The sequence below is a fragment of the Gopherus flavomarginatus genome, chromosome 4, assembly GCF_025201925.1.
Source record: "Gopherus flavomarginatus isolate rGopFla2 chromosome 4, rGopFla2.mat.asm, whole genome shotgun sequence".
Classification (NCBI taxonomy): Eukaryota; Metazoa; Chordata; order Testudines; family Testudinidae; genus Gopherus; species Gopherus flavomarginatus.
This window is the reverse complement of record NC_066620.1, coordinates 111,122,934-111,149,481: the sequence shown is the minus strand read 5'-3', so window position 1 is coordinate 111,149,481 and position 26,548 is coordinate 111,122,934. Positions and strand designations below refer to the sequence as shown.

Here is a 26,548-nt window from a genome sequence, read left to right as displayed (position 1 = left end):
AATAATTAATTACAAAACTCTTCTGTCTAACCATTCTCAAGGGTTTATATATATGCTTTGGGTGTGATTCTCCTCTCTCTTTTATTGGTCTAAGTTAGGCGTAACTTCAGAGCAGTAAATGGAGTGACACTGCTACAAAACTAGTGCAATATAAGAGTCTGGTTGTTTAGCTTAACTTTTTTTAACTGTCCAAGACTTTTATCAAGGAAGACAAGGTTTCCTTCCTGCATTTCATATTTTATAGTGTGGAATACTCAGTGTGGCAGTTTTCATCATCTGCAGTATATAAAGAGAGAGGCAAATTTATGACAAGGTAATATTCATCTTAGAAAATGATATAATGACTTCAATGAGCGTTCTTGTTTAATAAGGATAATAGGATTTGGTCTATAATTTTTTCACCTAAAGCAAAAAATGGAATATTACAAATCCAGGATATATGACACAGAAAACAGCAAGCAAACTTCATTACTTTTCTCATATTTTTAGTGCTGTGGAATGTGAAATATATCTGAAAATGTTTCATAAAATGTGGTTGTGTCTTGTTATACAAGTCTTACGGTGGGAGGTTGTGAGAGTGTATTTGTGTGTGTGCATATTATATATGCAACATACACACACGCGCGCACACACACACACACTTTCGACTCAAAAAATAATATATCTAAATGAAAGAGCCCAATAAGGAAGGGATTTTGTTTTAACTTGTTTAATAACTCTAAATTCAAATTCCAGCAGTTCAAAGTATAGATACAATTGAATACTATAGGGATGAGGGTCATAGGGGTAAATAGAGGTGAAATTCCCCTGCCAGCTCTGGCCCTCTGCTACCAGGTAAAAGGGCTTGAATGGCATAAAGGGGCTCTAAAAGCCCTGGTGCAGAAATTGAAGAAGACAGAAACAGGCTGTCCTTCAAGGATTCCTGAGGCGTTGGCATAGGCCCCGTGCCAAGGATGGGGTTAGGAGCAGAGGAGGCGGGTCATGGGTGGAGCCATAGCACATAGATCTATGGAGGTCTGGACAGTGCTGCTGCCCATAGGGCAACCTGGTGAGACTGACATAACTTAAACAGTTCCTCAGAACTCTCTATGTTACAGCAGGGGTCTCTCCAGCCCTCAGAGCAGCCCAGAATCTGAAGGGTGAAAGGATGTCTTAAAGCCACTTTTGTCCCCCTCCCTCAGTGTGCTAATCCTGTGCTACTCCACTGAGTAGCAGCCCAGAATCTCACCCAGGATTTTTCAGACTGCTTGGATTGCAGTGCACACTACAGAGTGATAATACTTGATTATGTTTAGTGGTATTTGAAGACAGTTTATTTTTCTTCTCCTGACCTTTGACCATTTAGCAACTAACTTTGCAACAAAAGCATTGAGAGACATGAAAATGGCTTGTTAAAAACAAGGAAGTAGTTTTCTCTATCTCGTCTCTGACTCTAAGTGCTATATTTTTTAGGAATAAAAGAGGAAACAAAGTTACAAAGTGGTGACTGAATTATTGGCAATGGTGGCACAAAGAGGGTAGGCAGGTTTTGTAAGCAACCAAATTTCAGTTTTCAGGTTAAGCTATACAAATAAACCCACATATCATGGTATCTGGTTTTCCTGAGCTGCTTTGCCTCAGGGAACCAGGGTTTGTGTTGTCTGGTCCCATAACTGATTCCCTGAGGAATTAAAAGGCTTGTTTGAAATTAAATAAAAACACAAATGCTTGAAACACCAATACCAGAACCACCTCACACCACTACTAATGGGAAGTAATGGAGCAATACAAAATGGTAGAATAATTAACCCTAACAAACCTACATCAAAGAGGAAAATTCAGAACCATTTAGATCTTCTATTCTATAACTCCAACACTATATTTCTACTTGCATAAAAAAGTTTCCATGCCTTTCTACTAATTCCTGGTCATAATACTCTGTAAAAATAAGATAGTCTGTATGTATCTCTGGAATCTAAATATCAAAACAACAGTAAGGCACCTCTCCTGTTGTTTCTAGTATTTATGGGGAAGTATAAAAATATGTGGGCTTGACGTTGCCCAGGATCTCATCTTCGTAATTCGGGAGGCAGCAGAAGAAGAACCCCAGGCCTATTTCCATAATGGTGGTGGTCCAAGCAAAGCCATAGGCCCAGCTGAACATATTGACTCCTTCCATGTCAATTTCATTTGTGAACTTCACTGGATAAATGACCAGGCCCATGACCGAGAACACAGCTGAAAAAAGAGAAAAGACAACAACAAGAAGAAGTCAGAATGAGTAATTAAACTGGTATCCATTCAAGTTTCTGCCTTGATGTTATCTCTAGCCAAATCCACCTTTATTTTAGAGGTTTGAGGATTTACTACTTGAGTAGACTTTCCACTGATTTTAATTGATGTTTCCAAGTGCCAAGTGGCTATAGAACTGGGCATAGACTCCCTTGTTTGAAGAGTCAAATAAGGCATGTATCAATTTTACAACAGGTACCATTTTAAAAGGCAACCTTTTCCTCATACACAGTCTTACCAGCAACAAAGAGCAAGCCTCCAATTCCTCGTATGAAGTTGAACCGAAGCGTATCAATGGCGAATGCTATGATGGCCAGGGCAAAACAAATGACCAGAATGATATAGCCAACAAGGAACGTGGCAGCAGCTGCTCTCCCCCAGGCTGAAATCGGAAAGAAAACATATTATGAAGGCAACAACACATTAAGATAGATTCATGCCTGCCTTAAAAATGAAGTGTTTTCATTTCAGACAAATGTGAGAAGAGGATAAACTCTCAAGGAGAGAACACAGCCACCTACTCTCCTTTGACTGGTTTAGAATGTACAAAATGGTTCTGATCCAGCAGAGAGTTAATGCACAATGTCGGATGTTTAAACAAACATTACTTCTTAACTGTATGTTATTGGAATGTCAAGGAATTTCAATATTAAGTATTAAGCACTGAGGCAGAAAAAGCAGAATGTAAGAATAACCAGATAACAACCTTATCTTATTTCACTAATACAGGGCATTTGTTCAACGAATGGCAGTCATGGCTCTGTTGTATATGTCTATCATGGCACCAATGGGTATTATGCGTAGGCATCAAATGAAGAGGAGGCTCTTCCTCAAAGGCAACTTAAAATCTTCCATTTTAAAAAACTGTCTGTATTAGCATATCATGCTGGTATGTGAACATAAAAGTTTGGCATTATTTGGCAAATCTATACATCAGACACAAACAATCAGGGATAGATCATGACCCTAAGGTTTGTATGTGGAGGGCACCTTTCATATATGTCTGGCCAAACTGGACAGTCTCTACGTAAAGGAATAAATGGACACAAATCAGATGTCAAGAATAATAACATTCAAAAACCAGTTAGAGAACACTTCAATCTCCCTGGCCACTCAATTACAAACCTAAAAGTTGCAATATTACAACAAAAAACCTTCAAAAACAGACTTCAACTAGAGACTGCTGAATTGGAATTCATTTGCAAATTGGACACCATCAAACTAGCCTTGAGTAAAGACTGGGAGTGGATGGGCCATTACACAAAGTAAAACTATTTACCCATGCTAATCCCCCCGCCCTCCTCCAGTTCCTTACATCTCCTTGTCAATTGCTGGAAATGGGCCATTTTCATTACCACTACAAACAATTCTTTTTCTCTCCTGCTGATAATAGCTCCCCTCAACTGTTCACTCTCCTTATAGTGTGTATGGTAACACCCATTGTTTCATGTTCTCTGTGTGTATATATATATGCGCCTACTGTATTTTCCACTATATGCATCCGATGAAGTGGGGCTGTAGCCCACAAAAGCTTATGCTGAAATAAATTTGTTAGTCTCTAAGGGTATGACTACATTTGGAATTTCAAAGCGCTGCCCCGGCAGCGCTGCGGGAGCGCTGCCACGGCAGCGCTTTGCAGTGTGAGTGTAGTCAGAGCGGCAGCGCTGGGAGAGAGCTCTCCCAGCGCTGCATGTAAACCACATCCCTTACGGGTGTAGCGTGCAGCGCTGGGAGCCGCACTCCCAGCGCTGCTGCCCTGATTACATTGACGCTTTACAGCGCTGTATCTTGCAGCGCTCAGGGGGGTGTTTTTTCACACCCCAGTTGCAGCTCTGTAAAGTGTGAGTGTAGCCAAGGCCTAAGGTGCCACAAGTACTCCTGTTCTTTTTTTCAAAAGAACCTAAGTGACTCATTGACTTTCACTGGGGCTTGTGCTCCTCAACCACTTGAGCCCACACTACATATATAAAGCACTACACAAGTGCAGACAATGATCATTAGATGTCAAGATGATTTCAGATCTCCCAGGCCCTTACACTTTGCACTCCAGAATGAACTAAGGCCTCCAGAGCTCAAGATGTTTGAAATACATAAGTAGTGAGATGATCTTTGGGCTCAGTGAGCCTTGGTTGGGGAAGCGAATATAGTTGCAGATGATACAAAACTACTCAAGATCATTAAGTCCAAAGCAGACCATGAAGACCAACAAAGAGATTTCACAGAACTGAGTGACTGGGCAACAAAATGGCAGATGAAATTAAATGTTGATAAATGCAAAGTAATGCACATTGGAAAACATAATCTCAACTACACATATAAAATGATGGGGTCTAAATTAGCCGTCACCACTGAAGAAAGAGATCTTGGAGTCACTGTGGTTAGTTCTCTGAAAACATCCTCTCAATGTGCAGTGGCAGTCAAAAAAGCAAACAGAATGTTGGGCATCATTAAGAAAGGAATAGATTACGAGACAGAAAATATCATATTGCTTCTATATGAATTCATGGTACATCCACATCTTGAATACTGTGTGCAGATGTGGTCACCTCATCTCAAAAATGATATATTGGAATTGGAAAGAGTAAGAAAAAGGCAACAACAATGATTAGGGGTATGGAACAGCTTCCATATGAGGAGAGATTAATAAGACTGGAACTTTTCAGCTTGAAAAAGAGATGACTAAGGGGAGATATGATTGAAGTCTATAAAATCATGACTGGTGTGGAGAAAGTAAATAAGAAAATGTTATTTACTCCTGCTGATAACACATGAACTAGGGGGTCACCAAATGAAATTAATAGACAGCAGGTTTAAAACAAACAAAAGGAAGTAGTTCTTCACTATTGTACAACACAGAGTCAACCTGTGGAGCACTTTGCCAGAGGATGTTGTGAAGACCAAGAATATATCAGGGTTCAAAAAAAGAACTAGATAAATTCATGGAGGACAGGTCCATCAGTGGCTATTAGCCAGAATGGGCAGGGATGGTGTCCCTAGCTTCTGTTTGCCAGAAGCTGGAAATGGCGACAGAGGATGGATCACTTGATGATTGCCTGTTCTGTTCATTCCCTCTAGGACCCTGGCATTGAGAGCATTCCCTCTGGGACCTCTGGGTCAATGTTGGAAGACAGGATACTGGGCTAGATGGACCTTTGGTTTGACCGAGTATGGCCATTCTTATGTTATTAGGGAAAATCAAGGCCAATCCTTGAATTCCTTGTTCCATTGGATAGCAAGTCCCAAATGTTCTCTGATTATCTTGGATTTTTTTCTTCTTTCCTGTGATGTTCTGTTAAATATGACACTGATGACTTTATTATGTGTTCACTTCTTGAAATGCATTTGTAATATTGGCACAAAGAAAGGAGTGCACACTACATAAAAGCAGCACTAGAGTACAAGAAATGGACCTGTGCTCATATGGGCTGCATTCTTTTTCTCCTTAAAAAAAACAAACAAATTACATGCAGCTGTTAATACAATACAACATGATGCAGTTCAAGAATCACACAGTACAAGGATATGCAGAAGTTAAGGTTCCCATAACATTGTTACATTGTCTGTGTTTCTCGCAGCAAGTATTTCCACTTTACTTTATGTTTTGTTAAAGTATGCCATATAACCTACAGGATGTGCAATATGGTAGAGTTAACAATGATTCCTGTGGCAGTCAAATGTGCATCCAGAAGGTTGCATTAATGCAAACTTTTGAATTTAAATTTATAGAATCTCAATCAATGCAGCTATTTCTGAGGTGATATAATAACTAACCAATACCAGGAACTGTATCAGCAATAGAACTAATTCAGAGCAAAAAGTCTGTAAAGCTGTTTTAACCAGGTAGGTAAGGATTCTTCCCAGCATGAGGGAATCCCTAAGGACATGTCTACTCTGCAATTAATCACCCATGGCTGGCCTGTCTCTGATGACTTGGCCTCATGGGGCTCAGACCAAGGGACCATTTAATTGTGGAGCCACAGATCTAGGACCCCACAAGAAAGAAGGGTCCCATAGCCCAAGCTCCAGCCAGAGCTCAAATGTCTGCACTGCAAATAAACAACCCTGTAGCCCCTGCCCTGTGAGCCTTAGTCAGCTGACATGAACCAGCCATGAGTGTTTAATTGCACTGTAGACATACCAAGCTTCACACACCTTAGGGCAGATGTGGGCAAACTATGGCCCGCCGGCCACGTAGAGCCCACGGGACCGTCTTGCCCAGCCCCTGAGCTCCCGGCCGGGGATTCTAATCCCTGGCCCTTCCCCCGCTGTGCCCCTTCCCCTGCAGCCACTCTGCCACATGGGCCGCGCTCTGGCCCGCTGCTCCCGCTGGGCAGCATGGGGAGTGCAACTGAGAGCTTCTGCTGCTGGTAAGGGGGCAGGGAGCAGGTGGGTTGAGTAACGGAGAGGAGGGTCCTGGGCGGCAGTCGGAGGAGGGGGCGGTTGGATGGGGTGGAGGTTCTAGGGGGGTGTAAGGGGATGAGAAAAAGGGAGGGTTGGAAGTGGGAGTCCCGGGGGGCCTGTCAGGGGGCAGGGATGTGGATAGGGGTTGGGGCAGTCAGGGGATAGGGAGCAGAGGAGTTGGATAGGGGGCAGGAGTCCCAGGAGGGGAATATCAGGGGACAAGGAGCAGAGGGAGTTGGATGGGTTGAGGGTTCTGAGGGGGGCAGTCAGGAAGTGAGAGGAGGCAGATTGAGGGCAGATAGGGAGCAGGGGGCAGGTTGTTTGGGGAGGCACAGCCTTCCCTACCCAGCCCTCCATACAGTTGTGCAACCCCAATGTGGCCCTCAGGCCAAAGAGTTTGCCCACCCCTGTCTTAGGGTACGCCAGCTCTACATCATCTCACCCAGCATAGGAAGTCTGTCAACTTATGGCCAGGTGAGGGGGACATTGCCACTGCGTTGCTGTGCTTCACCAAGCACCAGATGGTGTAATGGCCCTTTGGGCTTTTAAGTCGCTCTAACTTGCACAGTGGGCCAAACCAACCCCCAGCAACGCTGGTGACTGGGAGCATGCGGAGGTGGCAGTAAGCCATTCTCCTCACTCAGCTTCCAGACCAAGTATAGCACAAATAGGGGGAGAAAATTCTGACCCAATCCTCTAGTCTATCCCTCTTTCTCTCAACAGTTCATGAAGGTTTTGACCATCTCCCATTGCTTTATGACCCATGTTCCATTTCTGTTCATTACATTTCACTAATTCCCCTCACCATTATAAAACTTTTTTCTTCCTTCCCACCCCCAGTGCCAGCTGAACCAAGTGCCCTGAAGGGCCCCTGCCATTTGGCTGGGGAGGGGTGGGGATGGGACTCTCTCATCCACCCTGCTCCCCACCTCTTCATGCCACTAACCAGTTTTTTCCTCCCAGTAGTATTGCAAATGGCATAACTCTGTAGGAAGGCACGTTGGGAGAGCCTTAAGGGAGTTGGCTATATGGCAAGAACAAACATGCTCACTGCAGGATTCTTACATCTTCTGCATTGCTTAGTCACCTAACCATTGCAGGTTTCTAACTCCATCTTCTGCAGCAGAGGACAATTTTAAATCAAAGTTTTAAAGATTCAGTTTTGAAGATGTAAAGACTTTAAGATGCTGTGTGTTCAAACTAAATCTAAGCTGCAGAATGCTACATCAGAAATTTAGTCTAAAAACAGACTTTTTGTTGATTAACTCTATTAACAATTTTGATATATCTCCTAATTTTGTGTTTCAGTAGGGTCATGATGATTTAGATTAACTCAGGGCCAGATTGTGACAGGGACCTGGATGTCACTGTCAACAGCTCAGTGAAGATCTCTGGTCAACCTGCAGCTGCAGTCAGAAAAACTAACATGCCTTGATATAAATCCTTCAGAATGCTGTGTGCAACACTGGCCACCCTGTCTGCAGAACTGGCGGGGATTCCAAAAAGAGTAACAGGAATGACTGAGGGAATGGAAAAAACTCTCCTCTGAAAAGAGATTGAAAACACTGGGAAGTTTTCCTCAGAAAGAAGATGAATAAGAGAGAACATGATAAAGGTATATTACAATGATGCAAGGTTTAGAAAAGGTAGATCAGGATCTTCTGTTCTCTCTCTCCCTCTCTCTCTCTCTCTCTCTGTTCTCCTGTCTCATAACAAGAACAATGAAATTTAAAGGTGGGAAATTCAAAACTGATAAAAGGAAAAACTTGTTCACCAACTGTGAGATTAATTCTCTGCCACGGAAAGTCACTGGGATTAAGAACTTAGTAAGATTCATAAAAGAATTGAATATTTAGGATAAAGAATATCAAGAGTTATAATAACTAATTATAACAACAATTTTAGAAGGAATATTAAAACTTGTGCTTCAGGCCTTCAGCCAATCTCTACCTATTAGAGAGCAGGAGGATACCTAAGATGGGGCCCAAATATCCTGTACTTCCTTACTATGGGTTTCTTACACCTTTTTCTGAGGCACCTGGCACTGGCCACTGTCACAGACGGGATACTGGATTAGATGGACCATGTGTCTGATCTAGTGTAGCAATTGCTATTTGGTTTTAAGTAACAACACAGGGGAGTTACAGGCAGTAATACCACATGGCCCCCTGCACAGCCACTTTAGTGCTTCCTGCATTGTGGCTGAAGCCTGAGGGATGGGCCATGAGCAGGTAGGCCAGGAGGGTATGGGAAAAGAACCAATAAAATTTATTCCCCTCTGAAAAAGGAGGGAGTAAAGAAAGAATGTTGACTCCCTGGTCGCCTTGCAGAAGACACAGAGCAAAGGCTCAATATAGTTTAAAACTCATTGGGCCAAATCCATCTCACATGTAACACGACAATTTAGTGGGGTTGAAAATGATGAGGTTGCACTAGTGTAAATGAGGGCAGAAATTGGTCCTAAGTCTCTCACATTATTTATTATCCACTGTGTTTTTATGTTTTGCTTTAACATGTGGGTAAAGTATAAACACCTATGAGAATGTTAACATATTTCATGGAAGTGTGGAAACCAATCAGGTCAACAATTTTTCACAAATATACACAGACTCAGTATAGATGAGACAAGTCACAAGTTCTAGTCCAGCCCATTTAAAACTGAAACTCAACAAAACACAAAGAGAGTAGCAGTTTACTTAGCTTTCACGATGTCAAGCTAAGTCCATAAAAACACACAATTATTTGCCTGAGATCAATCAAGCAGCTGAGAGAACTGCAGAATAATTTTTGTTTAAAGGTGGTCAGCAGAGAAAAAAAAAACAGAAATTTATCTCAGTGAATCCCTAAACGCTAGAGCTGGACAGGAAATGATTTTCCTGTCCTGTGAGAATTTTCAAAATTTTGAGTTTTTCCACCCTAAATCAGGACAAAAAATCAAAATCTTAGATTGTCACCCAACTGAAAATCCAAGAAAAATTTTGGAATGGGTTGTTTCAATTTTGACTTTTATATATGCAATATATGTGTATTTTACTATAAGTAATGTACATTTTGAAACAAAAAGAATTTTCAAACAAAAAATGAAAAAAAATTTGAAATTAAATATTTTGAAACTTTTTTCAAAAGTGGAAATTTGTCTAAACTGATCCTTTCCTTCAAAAAGTTTTGGTGTATTGGCATTTTCCAATGTACACCAGCATTCTAAAATGATATCATCATCATTTGAATGGCATGTCTGCTGGTTCCTTCTTGTTTCTCTTTACCACCAAATCAAAGAATGTGTACGATAGTTATTAAATGCTAGGAAACTATACACTTTCCAGTCTTAAAATCTCATTACAACTGTCAATGTTTTTAAGTTTTTGTCTTTGGAAATGGGGAAGGCCTTGTATTAGGACAAGTAGAAGGGAACCCAAATCTTTATTTTCATATAAGCAGAGTGAGGAATGGTCCTTCTAGCTATATTTGTTTGATTTGTGGATGGTTAGGCTATCCAAAGGAAATGTTGTAGCAACAGTGTAACCGGGAATCCGAGTATTCTTTGATAAGGCAAGTCTTCAGTCAAATGTAGATTTAAGAGTTTTATTAGGGATTCAGATAGGGCGACCAAACAGCAAATGTGAAAAATTGGGACAGGGGGTGGGGGATAATAGGAGCCTATATAAGAAAAAGACCCAAAAACCAGGACTGTCCCTATAAAATCAGGATATCTGGTCACCCTAGATTCAGAGCTACTAGGAATGTTGCTTTCTGATTTTCCTGACTTACCTCCTCATGTATTCCAGTTTTACATATAACTGAAGGGCTGTTTTCTACACAAAAGGATGTAAATTTAATTTGGGGTAATATCTTCCCAGTGATGTCTTATATTCAAAACCTTGAAACCCACCCTGAATTTTTTTTTTACATGTTTGCTGTTCCAGATTTTCTGTGATAACACAAGGGTCACAACACATTGAAAATACACCTCATAACCTAATTGCCTTATACAAAACAAACCAAAGATTCTGGATTCTTGTGTACTAGCCCACATTGTGTACAAGTATTCCCATCCACACCATTCCATCCCCTCGCTGTGTTTATTCATGGCATGGGTACTCCACTTCATGTGAACTACCAAGTACCCTAGGCCTGGCTCAACAGGATGAAATCATGGACAGCTCCAATATCTATCTCCTTATCTGATTAATAAGAGCACAATTCCTCAACTTTTAATTCCTTCTGCCCTGAAGCTGAAGACATAACCAGCATTTAAAAGAAAAATAAATCTATCATCAGCTGTTCATATAGCTCCACAATTATTTATATTATCATCAAATTATCATTTTAATAGGCGTTGTTCAGTCAACAACCTCTGCAGTTCCTGTGTGACATTGTGGTGAGTGACACAGCTGTGTTAAACAAGAGAAGCTTTAATTTAAAAAAACAGAAGACAATATGAAATGCCAGACCTGCACTGAAAATGGAATAATACTTTGATCCTAAGAGCATCCCAATATCAGAGGGCAAGGGGATCTAGCAATGAGTCTCAGCTGGCCTGAGCAGTGGACTGTCCTCCAATTCACTGTTGTCATAATCTGTATCTAACAGATGTAAGGTATCATACACTAACTGGTTACATGCTGGTCATTAATAGTGTTGCCCTGTGATATATGAAAAACTATAAATGTGCTAGAACTATGGTCTTAAAATATGTTTGGCAGGTAAGGCTTAAGGGACTCCACCCTAGATCAAGGAGTGTGATTCCGCCTGCTCAAATGTGTCTTCATTGTAAACTGAGCAAGGAGATACCATAGAAATACATTTACCTACAAAGCCATCAAACTAGTGAGTGGGAGAGACAGCCACTTAACTATCCCAATGAGGTGAGGGGACGAGACAGCCAACAAAGCGCTGTCCACACCAGTGCTTGTGTCGCTCAGGAAGGTGTTTTTTTCACACCCCTGAGCAACATAAGTTTTGCCAACTTGAGTGGTACTTCAAACATGTCCTAACTCCTGGTAATCGGGCTTCTCAAACTCAAAACAGACTGTTTCTCATTAAAAGCAAACAGACCTTCACCTTCTCATCATCTTTCTATTTCTAAAAGCAGCAAAGAGTCCTGTGGCACCTTATAGACTAACAGACGTTTTGGAGCATGAGCTTTCCTGGGTGAATACCCACTTCGTCAGATGTCAGACATGCATCTGACGAAGTGGGTATTCACCCACGAAAGCTCATGCTCCAAAATGTCTGTTAGTCTATAAGGTGCCACAGGACTCTTTGCTGCTTTTACAGATCCAGACTAACACGGCTACCCCTCTGATACTTTCTATTTCCAGACAGCATCATCTACACACTCATCAACATATTTGTTAAAAAATCCAGAGTTCACAGTTTTGACATGCCTGAAGATTCTCCCCCTTTTGAGGGAAGCAGCTCAGTTTAGAAAACATTTCAACTTGAAGAGTTTTTTGTTTGACCAGGATATTTTTCCCCCACTGTCTAGAGGGAGTGGTTCAGTTTCAGCTACTCTCCTCCCCATAAACACACTTGACATGTAGGAGCTTGATTTAGAAGGGAGTCCAACAAAGCTTTGTGCTAATGAGAGATCCTCCCTGATGCTTAGTGCTAGGAAGGGAACAACACAGGGTGTAGAAGAATCATCAAAGGGAGCAGCAGAGGAATGAGCTAGGTATTAAAAGTAACATGCATGCCAATGCTTCAAAATTGGCTTAATCAGGAGAGAGGCACCAAGTACTCACAGTTCACACCAATTTCAACAGGAATTATGGGCATCCTCAGGATCAGTCCTTAATTTTACATGTTCTGATGCTTGGTTTGATACATGGTTTGCCTCTTTCAGTCTATTTTGAGCTAAATTTTAACTAGGGGGGTTTGGAAAAAATGTGTAGCGTACTAATAAGCCAGTCCAGGTAAATTATGTCTATTAATCCCAATGTAGCATGTTATATCTGTTTTCTAGCTGTTACTGCTATTTGGACAGAAGACCTTGTCAAGGATTAAAGATGAGTTGATTAAAATAACCTAAAAGGGATCTTCTTCTTTTATAACTCAGCCTTACAAACAATGACTATTCAGCAAAATAGCAGTGTATCCTTTTCCCAAAGCTTGCTTGCACTCTTACATCTGGCTGAAGCACAATGGATTTACATCTCATTTCCAAAACCAAGAATTTTTAATCAGCTAACTCTTAGTCTATAGTTTGCAGCAGAATATGAGCAAACTGTGTTCAGAAATCTTGCTGTGGCTAGCTTTAATTGCAGTGAAGGAGTTTCCCTGGGTAGGGAGTGGCTGTGAATCTGGAGCTAACTTTCTAATAGAAACTAAATCCTTCCCACCCAAGAAACAAAAAAGCCTACAGGGAGAGACATGATACTGTTTGCTCATTTCTTCTCCCTGTGACTGAACAAGAAGGCAATATTAACAATTGTTGCTGCTGCACTGTTATTGGCTGTTGATAGGTTGATTAGCATGTGATTGGGAATTACAGAAAGAGTCTACGCTATAGTTGTATATTTAGTGACAGATTCTGATACTTTTACTCAATATAGAGGCATCATGGTCTAGCAGACAAAGCACTGGACTTGGTTTTAGGAAGCTAACAGTTCTATTCCTGTCTCTGGCCTGTTGGTGACTTTGGGCAAGCCACTTTGCTGCTCCGTGCCTCAGTTTTACCTATTGTAAAATGGGATAATTGATGCTGACCTTCTTTGCAATATATTAGTGAAAAGCACTGCATAAGAACTAATTATTATTACTCTTATTGAATAGCAGCTTCCTCTGTAGCTAGCTCCAGAGACTTCAGTGGAATTGTTTGTGGAGGACGGGTCTATTCAGTGTCAGTAAAAGCTTCAGAATCTGGCCCAAGTTATCATCAAGCAGCGCTTAGATCAAAATTAAATGTTATTTGCAACACATATATGTGTCACATATATGTCTGCACATATTAATGCTTTCACCCATATAACATGTACAGTGCCTCAAAGAGTCATAGCTCCCCCGAGCACACACACACACCTTCCTAACTCCCCTTAAACTGATTTAAAATCCAGTGCATTAAATGGTATGAGAGTTTCCAGATCAGCTTGGACCTTATTTACCATGATAGTGTAGAGTCATTTCTCCTCTAGTAAATGTCTAGTTGTGGTCCAAGTTCTCCTCCTTTAGCATCATTGGGCTAAATCCTGCAGTTCTTACTCAGTCAAAGCTGACTAGTTTGAAACCATTGGGATTTTTGACTGATCAAGAAATTTCTAAAGACTCTTCGCAAAAGTTCCCAGGAGGAGCTTGGGAATACTATAATATTCTCCTACAATCTTGTTCAAAATTGTTCAGAATAGATACCAGCTGTCAACAAGACTTGCCATGAAAAATGTGAAAGCATGAGGCCATGTCTACACTAGCACTGCTGTCAGTATAACTGTTGTTGGTCGGGGTGTGAAAAATCACCCCTCTGACCTACATAAGTTTCACCGACAAAAGCACCAATGTGGACAGTGCTATGCCAATGGGCATGCTCTCTCCCATCAGCATTGAGCAACTACATGGGAGACCTTACAGCAGTGCAGTTGTGCTGCTGGAAGATCTGTAGTGTAGACATAGCCTGAGAGATTTTCTTGTTTGCTTGTTTATCCTCCCAAAGTCATTCGAAGTCAACCTTATAATGGGACTTATATCCAGCTCTTACTATGGAGGAATCATCATCACTCCATCCTGTCAGACTCTCTGAAGAAATGACCCAACTAAAGAAAAATGACAACGCAGTACCGTCTTTACCCACATCCATTCATAAATCCTCAGCACAGTTACCTCCTGTGTGAAAGGTTAGGAAAAGTAACTGAATGGTGCATGCTTAAGAGAATTCATTGTTTGAGCCTGCAAAGTGCTGGGATCTCTGCAAGGTCTTGATTGTCCTTAACTGCCTCTATTTTCATATGGTAGCTGAGAGCCCTCAGTATCTCACACCATAAGCAGTGTTTTAGCCAATTTGACTGTAATTATTAGGGAAGTGATTTGATTATATAGAGTATTTGTTGCCCTCTGAGAGGCTCTTTGTAGAGTTAGTTACCCAACTAAGGAAATAATGTATTTAGCAAAGGTTCTGATGAAATGCACCTGGCAATAAATGTGTAAAAGGGTTAACTGTGAAATGATAAAGAAAAGTATATCAGTATTTGCAAATGAGGAATATGAACTGCCATGCTGTGGGCCTGATTCCCCTCTCACTTACTCCAGTGAAGTTACTCCTGTAAGCAAGAGGAAAATCAAGTCATGTCTGTTCTTTTCTTCCCTTCTTATCAGAGTTCCTTAAGAACAATATAACTGAAACATTTTCAGTATTGTAACTATTACATTTAACTAGGAGCCCATTTTTTCTAGCATTTTAAAGTCTAACTACTGTGTGAATAGTAAATTCTGTGCATGTTTTGTATTAAGGCTTGACCTTAAATCACGTAAGGCTTTTTTGAGAGATGATTTAGAAAGTAGTATGTGGCTAAGAACCTGTCCACTCTGCAATTGAAACTACCTGAAAAAACCACACTGAACCAGTTTGTTTCAGGTTTTGACTGTAGTATGGACAGGACAAAGTTCTTATCTTCAATTTGCTCTGCAAAGAAGGGTCGGAAAGATTGTACCGTGGTTAAGCAAGTGAACTAGGACTCAGAGGGGCATTCCATTTCCAGCTCTACCACAGAATCCCTCTGTAAATCTGGCCAAGACACAATCACTCTGCCACAGGTCCCCCATAAAATGGAGGTACTAATGCTACCCTACCTCTCAGATGGACTGAGAGGATTAATTCATGAATGTTAGTAGGTTTCCACTTACTACTGTGGTGATGATCATGGAAATAACTAGACTAGAACATGCATGCAGTTTTGTTGTAGCTGGGTCGGTCCCAGGATATTAGAGAGTGACCTGAAGAAGAGCTCTGTGTAGCTCAAAAGCTTGTCTCTTTCACTAATAGGATGACCAGACAGCAAATGTGAAAAATCGGGACAGAGGGTGGGGGATAATAGGAGCCCATATATAAAAAAGCCCCAAATATCAGAACTGTCCCTATAAAATCGGTCACCCTACTCACTAATCTCACTAATGCAAGTTTGTCTAATAAAAGATATTAGCTCACCCACCTTGTCTTTCTAGAACAGAACAATTCAATAAAGAGTCTGTGAGAGATTTGCAAGGAGGATGAAAGTGGAGAATTTTGCACACATTATTATTATTTGTATTACTGTAGTACTTAGGGATCATGGATCAGGGCATCATCATACTAGGCATTGTACAAAGATGTAAAAAGAAGACAGTCCCTGACTTACTAAGAGAAAGAGATGTTGTACAAAGAAAGCTGCTAAATTATCCCACTGTGTTGTTTCATATAAACACATGAGCTACTAAAATTGACCTCTGTGCTGCAAATAGCATTTGTTCTTATTGATACAAAAATTTGACTGGTATTAACAGGCCTTGTATGTTGACAGTGGAATCACTAAAGGAGCAGTAGCCCCACAGTGTCGTACCTAGGTTCAGAGGTTGGCTTGAAGCAAAGCCATATGAACATCCTGGAATGTAGGGAAAGTTTAGATTCAGATCTGGATAATAACTTTATGGCTCAAGACTATCAGTTTCAAATATGTTGCTCTTTGTTAGAGTTTTATTTCAACCTCACTCCTTCAAAGAAGTACATAATATATGCTGTGGTCAATGTACTCCACTGACAGATAGAAAACCTGGTTCTCATGCCACTCAGTGCTGAGAAAGGCTGTTCTCTCAATCTGGCAATATGAAAAGCTCTATAATGTTCTGCTCGTGGTGATTTATTGAACTAAGTAGAAATGAAGTCTCCTGTGTGTTAATTTGGGATCAGATTCTGGCTGCTCATGCACTGTGGGGAGATGTGGAGATGGAGCTAGCCAATGGGAGATGCCAACCAGAGAGGGGTGAGAAAAGTCCCACCAATCTTTTGGAGATAAGCACCAAAGTCTAGACTGTGGAAAGGCACTTCGCTCTGGTGGTGATAGGTGTTCGGCCACCTTAGTTGCAAACAGAGCCTAAACCAAAATGGTCAGGGGAATGGATGACCTCCCTTACCACCATTAGCCCAGGGTTACTCACCCAGGTTGTGGGAGACCTTCCTTTCAAGCTCCCCTTCCTCCTGAATGGAAGAAAGGATTTGCCATCTCCCAGGTGAGTGCCCCACGCACCAGGTTATAGAGATTTGTAACTCTTTCATGGTCCCAATTAATACGGAATTAGTCAGTTGTTTAGAGTTGAACATGTTCAATAGAGAGATTGGGGAGAGGCATGTCAAAGTATTCCATAGCCTAAAGATTAAGGCTCTCATCTGAGAGAGATGATGGGTCCTTGTTCAAATCCCTTCTCCCCAAATGGGGCTGGGGTCGGTAGCGGCAGTGGCTGGGAGCCCCGGGCCCTTTTAAATCACCAGCCTCGGGGAAGCTGCCCCCGAGTCAGCGGCTGGGGGGGGGGGCAAAAGGGGCCACTATGTTAAAGCGCTGCCACGCCAGCACTTTAACATCAGCTGTGTACGGGCCGGTACCAGTTTCTTACCAGTACACCGTACAGACCTACTTTCACCCCTAGCTAAAGGTGTAAGGGAGGTCTTTCTTTGCTGCCCTCCACCCTCATGTTTGAGGGGCCTGATCTGGCAGGTGACCTCTGAGCATGTCTACAGACTCAGGCTTCACACGTGACTTAGGCAGCCCTCCTGATTTGTGAATCACTGAGGCTTAGGCAGGAAATAGGTGATGTACTGGCCGCCACTTCCCACATCTCCCATTGGCAGGGAATGGTGATCCGCAGCCACTGGGAGCTGCGGGGCGCCGTGCCTGCAGATGATCAATGTAAACAAAATGTTTCATGGTCCGCCAGTGGTTCCTGATGGGCCACGTGCCGAAGGTTGCCGACCCCTGCTCTGTATAATGACTAGAATCTAGTCTTGGATGGTATTTGCAAGTCACTGCAAATATTGAAATTCCACTTAGCATGTGCACAAACACTGTGTGGATTTTTCAAGATCTGCAAATAAGCCTAACATTTGACACTAAATCTGAAGGACTTAAACCTGCATTTGTCCTATGCGTGGCATTTTTCGTTGAAATTGATATAAAGTTCTGCATGCCAAAGGACTGCAGAATCAGGCATAATATGAGAAAATAGAAAGATTGCATGGATTAAAGATTCTTTCATCTTATTGTGCACCACATTCAACTTAGCAAAACAGGAGCAATCATTTTCTAGCAACAGGCAACAAGCATGTTCAAACACGTCAAAAGCCTGCAGCACAATACATTAAATATTTAAAAGGCTTTGGCTAAGGCTTTCGGAGGCATACCTTGTTCTGGAGAGCTCATGTAGCCAAGAGTCAAGAAAATAAAAATTTGTTGTGCCACCTTTTGGGCCTGCACTAAATTATGGGTAGAGCAGAGAAGCTGGAAATCAAGCCAATAGGAGGGGAATAGGTAAGAAACAAGGAGTTCACTCCTCACAAAAAATGTTAAGTCACTTCTGCCCCCTTATAGCTATATTGTCTTTCTTCATGTCTCCATGCTTATGAAAGGGGAAAACGTAATCATACTTGTGATATGGTTTGTGATACTGGCAGGGCCGTAGCAACAAAGAACATGGCCCCCTCCGAACATATGTCCGGGGCCCCTTACAATGCAGAAACTGGAATGCGGTATTTATTTTATACAATATACAGCGTTCATATTATGTATACATAGGCCTACAGTGTACATGTATTCCGTATTTATGCAAAGCGCTTCTTTCGAGACTTGTTCTCCGAAAATTGGTTAATCAATGCGTCATAGTCCAGAGATCTGGCAATCTTGTTTTCCATTGAGATAACTGCAAGCGCAGAAAGCCTGTCATCTGTCACGGTTGAGCGCAGGATATTCTTGATCAGTTTCATTCTGCTGAAGCTCCTTTCAGCACCAGCAACAGTAACTGGTGTGGTCAGAAGAATTCTGATGCAAATGCAAAGATTCGGATATATCTCCTGAAGGCTATTCTTGTATATGTACGTTAAAAAATTGTTTCCCGTGACAAGTCCTCTCTCTTTCTCGATGACATAAATAAAATGATTCAATTCCATTATGAGTTCGTTGGCATCAATGTCTCCCATTTTTCTTTCAAAATTTTTGCAGTGATTCTCCAGTTCATTTTCTCTGTGACACTGCTTCAGGCTGTTAGCGTTGTTCAGAAATCCAAACAACTTATACCACTCCACGAGTTGGTCAAATCGCGACAAAACAGAAGATATGGCCTGATCAGTGAGAACAAGAAAGAACTGCGATTTGAATTTTTCTTCGGCAGAAAGACGACTTGAATCATCAGCACATTTGTAATCAAACATTCTCTTCTTACGTCGCACCCTGGTTTCTGGAAACACCTGCTAAATACCCATATGCTCTGCTATTTCACGTGCATTTGTGACCACAGAGTTATATCCTGTATTTCGATAGTCTTCCAAAAACTTCATTGTAGCACTGACTTCTCCCTGCAGTATGTCAATTGACACATCTGGTGACTGAATTAATTTGCTGGTTTTATTGACGTGAAATAGTATATCGTACCACGTGTACACAGTCAGAACAAAAGGCCACGTAGTAACATGGTCTAAAAGTGCACCGGCTTCTGTTGCTGTATTGCCATCTTTCTTTTCAAGTGCATATTCTTGCAAAGATGACAAAGCATTGCACAATTCTTCAAGGTGATAATGCAATGGCTTCACAGCATCAATTCTCTACTCCCAACGAGTGTCCGATAACCCTTTAACAGATATTGGCATATGTTCTTGAAGTATATCCCAACATGAAGGTGAAGAAGAAAAGATAACGTATATTCTGTTAATCAGACCGAAAAAGTCAACGGCATATTTCGATGACTTTGCCGCGTCTGAGAACACAAGATTCCAAGTGTAAGCTCCACATGGTACATACAAGGCACGGTCATTTATTTCTAGCATGCGGGCTTGAACTCCTTTATTCTTTCCTCTCATATTTGAGCCGTTATCATAAGCTTGGCCTCTCGTGTCAGCAATGTCTATTCCTAAGTTGTTTGCCTTTTCAAGAAATGCTTCCAATAAGCCCTCGCCAGTTGTATCATGAACATTAAGAAAACCAACAAACACTTCATGAATATTGACACCATCTTCACTGTTGCATTCAACAAAGCGTAACACCACAGACATCTGTTCTTCATGTGACACGTCGGGAGTACAGTCCAAAATAACTTAATAATATTTTGCTTTTTTAAGCTGCGCTATGTTGGCCTCTTGAATGTTACTGGCAACAAGTTGAATCAGCTCGTTTTGGATCTGTGGACTGAGGTACTGAACATGTGTCTCTGCCTTCTTAATCCTCTGTAAAAGTTCGTTGAGGACAGTATCATACTTTGCAAGCAATTCAAACAGTCCCAAAAAGTTGCCATTCGAAGGATCGTTGAGCTTTTCATTACTTCCTCGAAATGCCAAGTTTCTTTCGGACAAGAAAATAATGACATCAACCATGCGTTTGACAACATTTCTCCAGAAATCTCTTTCTTTCAGAAAAGCCTGCAATTCAAGTTGGTCAATAGATGTACTGTTTACTATGCCTGACCGAAGGTCAAACCATTTCACCATACAGTCTTGATGACCTTTGCCTGTTTCATGCTGCTGAAGTCTTTTTGACAGTGCTTTCCAAGCAGATGTTCCACGACATTGCGGTATGTCGCCAGTGCCGAATAATTTACAACAAAAACAAAAAATGGCATCTTTCTGAACTGAGTACATTAACCATGAATGTCTTATTTTCTCGCCATTTGCCATGGTTCAATAGAAATGAGTACTTGTGAACCTCCGTCTTTCCTCGTTAAATGGAAATTCGTAACTTTCATTCTGCTGCGGTGGGCCACGTGCAACAATGTCACACACTTGCCTGTCTGATATTATAAACTGCCAATCTCCTGGATCATCAGTCAGTGGTTCAGATTCAGATACTTCTTTCCCGGCAGTAGCTGGAATATCTGTCACAGTTTGTTTGGTAGAACAACTGGCTTCACCTTCAACCTCACTTGAAGCACTTCTGGATACTTCTGGATACAATTCATCGCTGCTAGCGTTGTCCATTTCGTGTGCCTGTACCTGTACGTTGGATTGCAGCGCAAAATATGTTGACAACTTTGGAATTTTCTCAAGTTCCTTCTTGGCATCTTTTGCTGCCTTTCGTTTACTAGCTCTGCTCTTATACATTCTCTTAGACATCACAAAGCACGCTTCTGCGTTGGAAACGATAAAAAACTAAACAACTAAATTAATAACATTTATCCGCTGACCGCCATTATGAACGCAAATACACATTCTTTGAATGGGTCCAACTAAAATTCGAAACTGACCGACAGACAACTGATGTAGCCAATAGCATTATGATGTATCATAATGACTTCACGGTTTTGTCAGTAAAACCGACATGGATTGTGCAATAGCGTCAATAAATGTCACTTACCTAGTTATACCTTACATTTTTTTTTTGCCATTTTTAGGGGTCCCCTTCCTTGCAGGGCCCCCTCTGGTCGGAGGGTATGGAGGGCGCTCGCTACACCTCTGGATACTGGACACTTGTCCTCCTTAACATTTTTATATTAGTGTAGATAAAAAGAAACACTCAAATAAAATGCATCTTTTATTAAAAATCTGATTATAGGTGCACCTTTTGCTTTAGTTTTCAGTCTATACCAATAGTAAAGACAACTTTTAAATTTTATTACAGAAGTTTATTACAGGTACAGGAAACCTACCATGATACATTCAGGTAGAGGGCTATAGAGACAAAAATTTGCATTCCCACTCTAGCCAAAAAGGATCAGTGGAAGGCAGTTTTGATTTCCAGCTCAGAGCTGGTCAATGAAAAATGGCATTAACTTAATCCAAAGGGCTCAGTTTGCCCATTCTCTCCAGATCCAAAGCATGTCCTAGTACAGAGGGCAGAAGCATGAGCTTGTGATTAAAACACAGGATTAAGAGCAGCCAGGAATTCTGAATTCACTATCCAAATTTTGCCAAAGACTTCCTGTTCAACCTTGGGCAATTCATTTAGTCCCAAATTTTCAAAAGTGTCCATTAATCTGGGGTGCCCCATTTGATGTACCTATGGACTAGTTTTCAGAGACACTGAGCATGCAGAGCAACAGATGAAGTCAATGGGAGTGGAAAGTTGGACACCCAAAATTAGTAAACATTTTTTAAAATGTGGACATTCACCTTTCTGTGCCTCAGTTTCCCCATCTATAAATAGGAGATCATAGTTGCCTATTGTGTTTTGAGGATTAATTCACAGATGTTTTTTAATTGACTTGAAATCCTCAGTTGGAAGGTGCTATAGAACTCCAATGCATTTGTCTGAGAAAAATACAAACGCAGGGAAGAAAGACTGTCATGAAAAGCCCAGGGCCAGCTTGGATCCTAAATTCCAACCCTTTGTCTGCGAGGGACATGAGTCCAGATCCACAAAGGAATTTGGGTGTTGCAATGCTGAGCTGAACTTTTAGGTGCCTAGAAAAATCACAGGAACATCACCACAATCCACAAAGCCTGAGTGGGGCACCTGGGCTCTCTGTACAATGAGCAGGGATATACAAGTGCCTTAGACGGTGATCCACAAAGGCAGGGAGCTGCCTACACTAGCCAATGGAGATGTGCTAAGTCTCTTGGAGAAAGGCACCCAAGTCCAGCTGCAAGGAGGTGCCTAGCTCTGCTAATGATCCACAAACTGGGGGAAGATAAGCATTGAGCTGCCTAAATGCAGGCCAGGCCCAAAGCAAATTGGCTGGGGGAGGACCTGCCTTACAACCTTTAGCTTACTAGACAAGTATTCACCCAGGATGCAGGAGGTCCCTGATTTCAGTCCCCCCTCCACTTGAAGGGGAGAAGGGATTTGAATAGGGCTCAGCCATCTCCCCAGCAAGTGCTCTAACAACCAGGCTATAGTAGAGTTATTCTAAATCTTTTACTGGCCCAATTAATATATAATTATTCACTTAATTAAAGTCGAACAACTTTGAGAGGAGAGATTGAGGGAGCCCCACATCAGAATATTTCATAACCTACTATCTTCTAGGCCACTGACCTGAAAGAGATAACAGATCCCTATTCAAATCCCTTCTACCCCCTCTGGGGTGGGGAGAAACATCCTAGGTGTGTTCCTTAACCACTGAACTAGGGAGGACTGCCTCCTTTCCTCCCATCTGCTTTGTGTGAACTCACCTGAGGGGTTGGATCTGATAGGTGTGATCAGAGGCCACCTACCAGATCAGGCACACAACTTAGCCATCTTGTTGCCTGTCTTTCTTGTAGTCATCTTGTTGATGTTCTTCGGTGAATTACTCTGGGAGACAGGCATTCAGAGTGCAGTGCTGCCAAAGTGTGCATGCTCAGACAGGAGATAGGCACCCGCTCACCTACAGTGAGGCTGCAGTGCACACATTCAGAGGAAAAAACATGGGTGCCAAGTGAATTTAGGCGCCTACAGGATTAGGCAGCAGTGGGAGTTTTGTGGCTCATAGTAGTACCTAAAAAAAGGGACATAGATTCCTGAGTCTGTGGGCTAGGTGCCTAAGTACCTTTGTGGATCAGGTCCCTGGCACCTAGGGAGAAACAATACCATTGTGGAACTGATTAATATAACATTAATGTGGGATTGGGGAGGGGAAGGATGCCAAAGGGCATCAGGGGTAGAAACAGAGTCCCCAAATAGAGCAAAGCAAACATGCCTGAAAAATTCCACTAGCCCAGAGTGAATAACTTCTTTCTGACTAGTGAACAAATCACCATTATCTTTTCATTACTATCAGTCAATGCAGAACAGGGCCAGCGAGCACAGTCTGTGCATGGATGGTACGTTTTCATGACAGTTTTGGAAGGCTGAACCAAATGGACACTAACAGTCTGTGTCTCTACTGCTGTGCATCTTGCACAGACATTTATATGTAGAAGGTGAGTGTAACATGCTACTATTCTGATTTGATAGTATTTATACACTCACTTTAGACAGGTGTAAATAAGTATACAAGCTGCACAACAGTTGAGAATCAGGCAATTAGCCAAAGTGCCCTTATGACTTGAATTAACATTATCTATTTGGACTTCATCAGAGTCCAAACTTTTATCAAAACTTCTCCAAATATGAAAACCTTAATTCAGACCCTTCTCAAAGAATAAAACACTTTCTCCTTTCAACATTTTGTTTCATAACCACATCACAAGTGGTGTGGTGTGCCCCTGATATAATTTTAGAGGCACATTCTGCAACCTGATATTTATTGTGGACATCTCTGCTTCACAGCTCCTTTTTTACGTCCCAACAGTTCCTTGCCAGTGAAGAATGATCCATCTTGCTAAACCCAAGTTTACGCATACAGCTTGCTATTTATTGCTTTGTGGACTTGGCCTGCAATAATTATTCACTTCTGGAAAGCAGAGATTGTAGTTATTTCTAAATAAATTAATCTCACGTGATTCAAATGTTCCCCGCACTATGTTTCCATATGTGTCTTTGTACCATGAAGATACATAACCTCTAGCCCTATGAAAATAGCAATATCCCTCTTTTTTTTCTAAAAAGATTACCCTTTGTTCCAGTCTTTCTCCAAAAAATGTTCCATGTATTTGAATGGTGAGCCCTATTTTATCCCACCAAACTGATGAGACATGAGTTCAGTGGGGTAAGCTCAGTCATGTGACCTACACTCACTAGGGCTGCCACCCCCATTGCAGTCACTTACCATAGTCCATCAGGGAGATGCATGTCCAGTCAGGCTCACCGTTGAACTTTGTACAGCTTTCCCATAACGAGGCTTGATGCTGATAGGGCAACGTCTCTGACTCCAGCCAGCCCCTGCCGGCCAGCGCAATAAGGCCAAAGATGACCGCTATGCCTAACATCAGAGGCAAGATCCATCTGCACCTTGTGTAGTCAAGGCCATACTGCACCATCTTGTGGAATGGTCAGTGGCTTCTCTAGAGGCCAGGTGCACAAACTGATGAGCTTTTTCTGCTACTGACTCAGCAGCGTGGGACAAAGGGGTTTTATGAAGGCTCCTGAAGAGTGTGTGTATATGTATGAATGTGTGAGTGAGAGCAGCTTTTTAATCGGAATAGACACTGAAGGAGGAAGCTCCACCTAAATTCCAATGACTAAGAGCTGTAGCGGTGGCACCAGAAACCTGTTGAGCTGCACTGAAGTTGCAGGGCTGGGCTGGTTCATCTGCCTGGCTTCTCTTTCCTCTCCGCTGATTCGTAAACACATCAGGCACCATTACACTCCCTGGCTCTGGGCTTTTAACCCTTTCCTGGCTGTCACTTCCCACTAAGGAGCAACTTGGATTAAACAAGGCGCTTTTGCACTACAGTGGGTGCAGGTAGCACAATTACACTAAAAGCTAAAAACCATTTTGCATTGTAAGCTCTTTTGTCATAGTTGCCTGAAACTTTCCCCTTTAAGGCTGAAATGTTCCGTGTTGGGCCTCTGCTCCAAGGGGAAATCTTTTAAGCATGTTTCCTCAGCCACTACTAAGTTAGGACAGTGAAGAAAATTTCTGACTCTTTCTTGGAAGATCTATGGCAAAAATCAACAGCTGAAATTTGACAGTTACAGTAAGGCATGGCTTGCAAGTATTGAGGAGCAGTGCATGTTTCTATGGGGAGAAAATAGGCTTGACTTGACTATGCTCTACAAATATTCTCAGCAGGCACAGTACAATATTTGGGCCTAAGTCTCCATTGCCCGAATGTAAATGCTACTAAAACAGATTACTCCATTCGCACTAGTGATAACCTTTGCTTCCATTTTGCACGGAAGTAAGACTATATAATGTAGTGGAGAATTGGGCCCCTCTGGGTTTGGGGACTGTGCCTTTAACTGCTGACCGTCCCAGAGAAAGACTCTGGGCAGTGTGCTGTGAAGCTGATGTTATATTATGCACCACCAGTTGGACACAGAATAAAGCAGATCTTCTGCAACCACCTTAAGCACTGAACACCATACAGCCTCCAGTAAGATACACATGTGTATGGCTAGATGCCATAACTCAGTGGTTCTCTACCAGGGGTATGCGTCCTTTTGCATTTTTATGTCAGATTCTGTAAGCACGTAGTTTTTAAGCGAGGTGAAACTTGGGGTGCACAAGACAAATCAGACTCCTGAAAGGGGTACAGTAGTCTGGAAAGGTTGAGAGCCACTCTCATAACTGATGCATATTGAAATAGATCCACAGCGGTCTCCCAGTTTAAGCTAGAAAAACCTTTTGGGCAATTGATCAACTAGTAAAAGGCCTCCACCTACTTCCACGCTCCACACCTCATCAAAATGTTCCTCTGGCTGAGAGAAGTGGGCAGGTGGCTGGGAGGTCAGCAATCCTAAAGTCTGTTCCTACTCTTTCCACTGCCAAAACCTGCAGCTTCACTGGTGACAATTTCTGCAGCATGGTTATGTATTATCAGAACAAAAAACTGCATCATATTGAAATGTGGAATTGCAGGGATGGCACAAACTACACTGAGTTTAATATAAAAATAAATATGACAGGATAACTGTACTAATTGTATTGTTTATTTTGTATTCATTAAGCTCTTCAACTTTTTCATTTAAATGGAATTGTCACAAAAATTCCAGTCTGCTGCAGAGCCCAGGGACCTTGTTGTAGATGTTAGAGCTGGTATTTTGCAGACTACACAGGGCGGGTCTATGAGGGAGGTAGATATCATTAGCCCCATGACAGATCAGGAATATGTGTGTGTCAGATTGTGAACTTCACCTTGTATTTGTGTGCCCCATTTCAGGGGCTGCACTTTGTACTGTAATTTTCATGTTGGAGT

The 26,548-nt window shown here is 41.8% G+C and overlaps 1 protein-coding gene across 1 annotated transcript; it reads right to left on the bottom strand.

The window, feature by feature from the left end:
- Nucleotides 1-739: 739 nt before the first annotated feature.
- On the bottom strand, nt 740-24,869 carry LOC127049297 (p53 apoptosis effector related to PMP-22-like). The gene is made up of 3 exons (XM_050949941.1): nt 24,457-24,869; nt 2,510-2,653; nt 740-2,217 (listed from the first exon to the last, which is right to left on the bottom strand). The coding sequence occupies exons 1-3, from the start codon at nt 24,665-24,667 to the stop codon at nt 2,003-2,005; spliced, it is 570 nt and encodes a 189-aa protein (XP_050805898.1). The 5' UTR covers nt 24,668-24,869; the 3' UTR covers nt 740-2,002.
- Nucleotides 24,870-26,548: the final 1,679 nt, after the last annotated feature.

What these genes read in the sequence shown, in the direction of transcription:
- LOC127049297 (XM_050949941.1), bottom strand. Translation starts at nt 24,667, where the DNA reads ATGGTGCAGTATGGCCTTGACTACACAAGGTGCAGATGGATCTTGCCT. An exon ending in CATCTCCCTGATGGACTATG is followed by an intron (nt 2,654 to 24,456) that starts GTAAGTGACTGC and finishes TTCCGATTTCAG; the next exon opens with CCTGGGGGAGAGCAGCTGCT. An exon ending in AGGCTTGCTCTTTGTTGCTG is followed by an intron (nt 2,218 to 2,509) that starts GTAAGACTGTGT and finishes CTCTTTTTTCAG; the next exon opens with CTGTGTTCTCGGTCATGGGC.